The sequence below is a fragment of the Quercus suber genome, unplaced genomic scaffold (assembly GCF_002906115.3).
Source record: "Quercus suber isolate HL8 unplaced genomic scaffold, Cork oak 2.0 scaffold_637, whole genome shotgun sequence".
In the NCBI taxonomy this organism is placed as follows: Eukaryota; Viridiplantae; Streptophyta; class Magnoliopsida; order Fagales; family Fagaceae; genus Quercus; species Quercus suber.
In genome coordinates this window covers 407,019-410,916 of record NW_027070079.1, presented here as the reverse complement: position 1 = coordinate 410,916, position 3,898 = coordinate 407,019, and the positions used below count along the sequence as shown (strand labels likewise).

General features: G+C 32.5%; 1 protein-coding gene across 1 annotated transcript; it reads left to right on the top strand.

Moving 5' to 3' along the window:
- The first annotated feature begins 244 nt into the window (after positions 1-244).
- Positions 245-1,976, top strand: LOC112030463 (expansin-A15). Its single transcript, XM_024063151.2, has 3 exons — positions 245-379; positions 621-909; positions 1,195-1,976. The coding sequence occupies exons 1-3, from the start codon at positions 253-255 to the stop codon at positions 1,502-1,504; spliced, it is 726 nt and encodes a 241-aa protein (XP_023918919.1). The 5' UTR covers positions 245-252; the 3' UTR covers positions 1,505-1,976.
- Positions 1,977-3,898: the final 1,922 nt, after the last annotated feature.

Genomic DNA, 3,898 nt, shown 5'->3' with positions numbered 1-3,898 from the left:
CTATTTATTCCTGCCTCTCAAACCCTCCCTCTTCATTTCTACAACAATTTCTTCTTTCAAGGTTTGAATTTTCCTTATGCTTCTTCTTCTTCTTCTTCTTCTAAGCTTTTCTTCTAGATTTCTAGTGACTTTTAAGGATAAGAATTAGTAATGTAGTTGCACTTTTTAGTCTTTGTTGTGCTTTAGAAGAGTTTACTTACATACATAATGCTAAAGAGCTAGTTTGCTTTTGTGCAGGAAATTACAAAAAAAATGGCACTTTTTGGTTTCTTTCTAGTGGGGTTTATCTCAATGGTCACATCTGTTCATGGGAATTATGGAGGTTGGATAAATGCTCACGCCACTTTCTATGGTGGAGGTGATGCTTCTGGGACAATGGGTATGTAAATCTTGCTAAATTGACCTCAATCTAGCTTTAAAATGTTTGTAGATAAGAGGTACTTACTTTTAGGTCAAATGGCATTACTTGGTATCTTCAACGAAGATGTTCAGACTTCAAAGTTCCAATATGTTATTTCTCTCTTAAAATGCATCAATTTTTTTCTTTTTTTCTTTTTATAGATGAAAATATTTGTTATAATAATGTTCATCTCTTTTTTGACTCTTTTTTTGTTTTATAGGTGGGGCTTGTGGATATGGAAACCTGTACAGCCAGGGTTATGGGATTAGCACTGCAGCACTGAGCACTGCATTGTACGACAATGGCCTCAGCTGTGGAGCATGCTTTGAAATTAGGTGTGTAAATGATCCACAATGGTGTCTCCCTGGCTCCATTGTGGTCACTGCCACAAATTTCTGCCCACCAGGCGGCTGGTGTGACCCTCCTCAGCACCACTTTGACCTCTCTCAGCCTATCTTCCAACATATTGCACAATATAGAGCTGGGGTTGTTCCTGTAATTTATAGAAGGTAGTCTATAATGGGCATTTAACTTACAAGTTTTCTTCTCTTGGTTTCTATAGAGTGTTCATAAATTACGGTTGTCTCAAAATTTTAACATGTTACGTGAGATTTTTTAACTTTTTTTTTTTTCAATGAGAGCTAAAGTAGAGATAAGGTTCAAACTCAAAATTATACGTTATAATGCTATGATAAATTGCCAATTATCTTTAAAGTTCAAATTGTTAAGGAATGGTGAATTTAACTATTTAATCAGAATTTTAACAAAGTCAAGTTCTATACCGTGTTTTGTAGGGTGAGGTGCAGGAGAAGAGGAGGTATTAGGTTCACCATCAATGGCCATTCATACTTCAATTTGGTCCTAGTCACTAATGTCGGTGGGGCTGGTGATGTGCATTCTGTGGCTATCAAGGGTTCAAGACCTGGCTGGCAAGCAATGTCAAGGAATTGGGGCCAAAACTGGCAGAGCAATTCATACCTCAATGGACAAAGACTCTCATTTCTTGTCACAACAAGTGATGGCCGCAGTTTGGTTTCATACAATGTTGCTCCGGCTAGTTGGTCCTTTGGACAAACATACACTGGCAGGCAATTTCGTTATTAACCATCCCAAGCTATAATTAACCTTTATTAAGCATTGTTACATATATGGTGTCTACTAAAGTATAGTATAAGGCTATAATGGTCAAAAAAATCTTAAAGATTTTAGATAAATATTGGCTCAAAATGAAAGGGGTTGCTTTAAAAGGGCCCTTTCCAATTTGAAATATGAGTGTGAGTTTTTGTAGTTCATGTTATGCTTTGTTTTGAAGCCTGTAGAACTTGTTTAATTAGCAGAGAGAGAGAGAAGGAGATATTCTGTTAATGGAAGTTTGGTAGTATAATTATTTACTACATGCCGCCAGACATCAAATTATGGAAGTATTCAATAGTGCTTTATATCAGAAGGCATCCATGCTTGCTTCTGTAAGGTTATAGTCACACGCTTTAATAAGCTGCATGTGCCTCTGTCTGTATTTAAGATATTATTTGAATTTAATAGTAGAATTTTACTTTTTCTACCCAAGGATGATGTATTCTCAACTATTATTGAAGTCATCATTTTTCAGAGACATTATTTGAACTGCACGTGCAAAGAGTGTATTGCTAAAAGCCCTAAACCCTTTTATTTTTTTATTTTTAATAAGAAAAAATTGGAACAAGGAGTAACCAAAGTAACTTCCCCACCTAAGTATGATCATAGTAATACCTTTTATCTACGACCTCATAATAATAAATTACTACTAACGTAGATTGGTAACAAATTGGCTTTTACCCATAGCTTTCTTATAATAATGTAGATGTGCCCTCATGGCTAATGTGTAACTATATATGGCTGCATAACTTTAAAGTTGTGATAATTTAGATGTATCCTCGTGATTCATGATAAATGTTCCTTTAAAAAAAATGACTGTTGTATAATATTGGCTGTTTAATACATTAATCTTAATACTCCAAATACCATTATTTGCATCACTCAAAAGGGTAATAACCATTACTATTTTCTTTTTTTGAGTAATACTACCATTGCATATCTAAACAGTAATCTATAGTTGGCACCCCTAATATTTCATTTATCCATGGTGGAAATAAAAGAAATTAGAAAGTAGTATTATTTATAAGCAAATACCATTTTCCTTTTACTCATGTATAGTAGTTTTCTTGACAGAACTTAGCACTGGTTAAGTGAAAACCTAAAATTCAAAAAGCAAGAAACGATCATATTGTACCCTATAACCATGTCCCATTAATACTTTAATTGGTTGAGAAAAACTAACACCTATTAATCAGTAGTCGAGTCGGGATTTTCTTTGAGCGGGTACACATGTAACTCTAACTAATCAATACATTGATTCTATATTATTTTAATAGAAAATTAAGTTCATATTTCAATTATTATCGTTCATATTTTGAAAATGTTGTGTGATTATCTTATCATTAAAAGCGGTGGTTGTTACACACATTGTGTGTAGTAGATTTTACCCTATCAATAATGTTATTAAAAAAAAATTGTTTCTCTCATTGTTTGTAACTTTGCATACACATGACACACATGTTTTACCGGATAACTCATATTAAGGTAAGGCAGAATTAAATAGGAGTGCACGACCTCTTGTGTGTTTTAATTTTTAATAGATGACTTTTATATAATATTATATTTGTATATACATACTATTTTGATAGGAATAAATAACATTAAGATAATAATTCATATTATAAATGAAATTACTCAAAAAAAAAAAATGATGACTTAACAAATATATTTGAGCATTTATATGCATTATAACCTATGGTATAGAGTTTGTTTCTCAAAAAAAAAAAAGTGTCCACATTTTGGAATAAAACAAAACTTAAGTATAATACTTAGGTAATGTACCTTAAATTCCTCTCTTAAAATTCAGTTATATGACTTTTTTTTTCATGGGATGAAAGTGTAATTTTAATTAAGTACAATCACATGACTGAATTTTAAAAATGAAATTTAAAAAACAGTACTTAAATACTGTTCCTAAATTTTGCCTTTAAGAATATAATCTACATATCGGATAGTTTGCTGTATGGATCTTATCCTAAATTTTGCCTTTTAGAATATAATCTACATATCGGATAGTTTGCTGTATGGATCTTAAGTTGAAGGGTACCTTCTTCTTTCTTTCTTTTTTTTCTTTCTTTTTTTTCCTTAATAGTTGGAGGGTACGCTTTGGCGGCAGGTAGGTTCACCAGTTCATGTTTTGCTTGTCTCCATTATGATGAACTTAATTATTTTAGTGTACGTGTAAGAAAGTAAAACATTAAGATATGGTCATACAGTTTGGAAATGATATCCGAAATCCACCGTAAAAGACAACAAGGTACGTGTGCATAATTTAACCTTTTGTTTTACTGTCTGCATGCACGGTCCATATTCGAAACAGAGGACAATGATTTTACTAAAGTAAAATGTTCGTAGCAGATGGAA

Excerpts from the sequence above, each read along its gene's own strand:
- LOC112030463 (XM_024063151.2), top strand. The coding sequence starts at position 253 with ATGGCACTTTTTGGTTTCTTTCTAGTGGGGTTTATCTCAATGGTCACA. Across the intron at positions 380-620 it reads TGATGCTTCTGGGACAATGG|GTGGGGCTTGTGGATATGGA; the intron begins GTATGTAAATCT and ends TTTGTTTTATAG. Across the intron at positions 910-1,194 it reads GTTCCTGTAATTTATAGAAG|GGTGAGGTGCAGGAGAAGAG; the intron begins GTAGTCTATAAT and ends CGTGTTTTGTAG.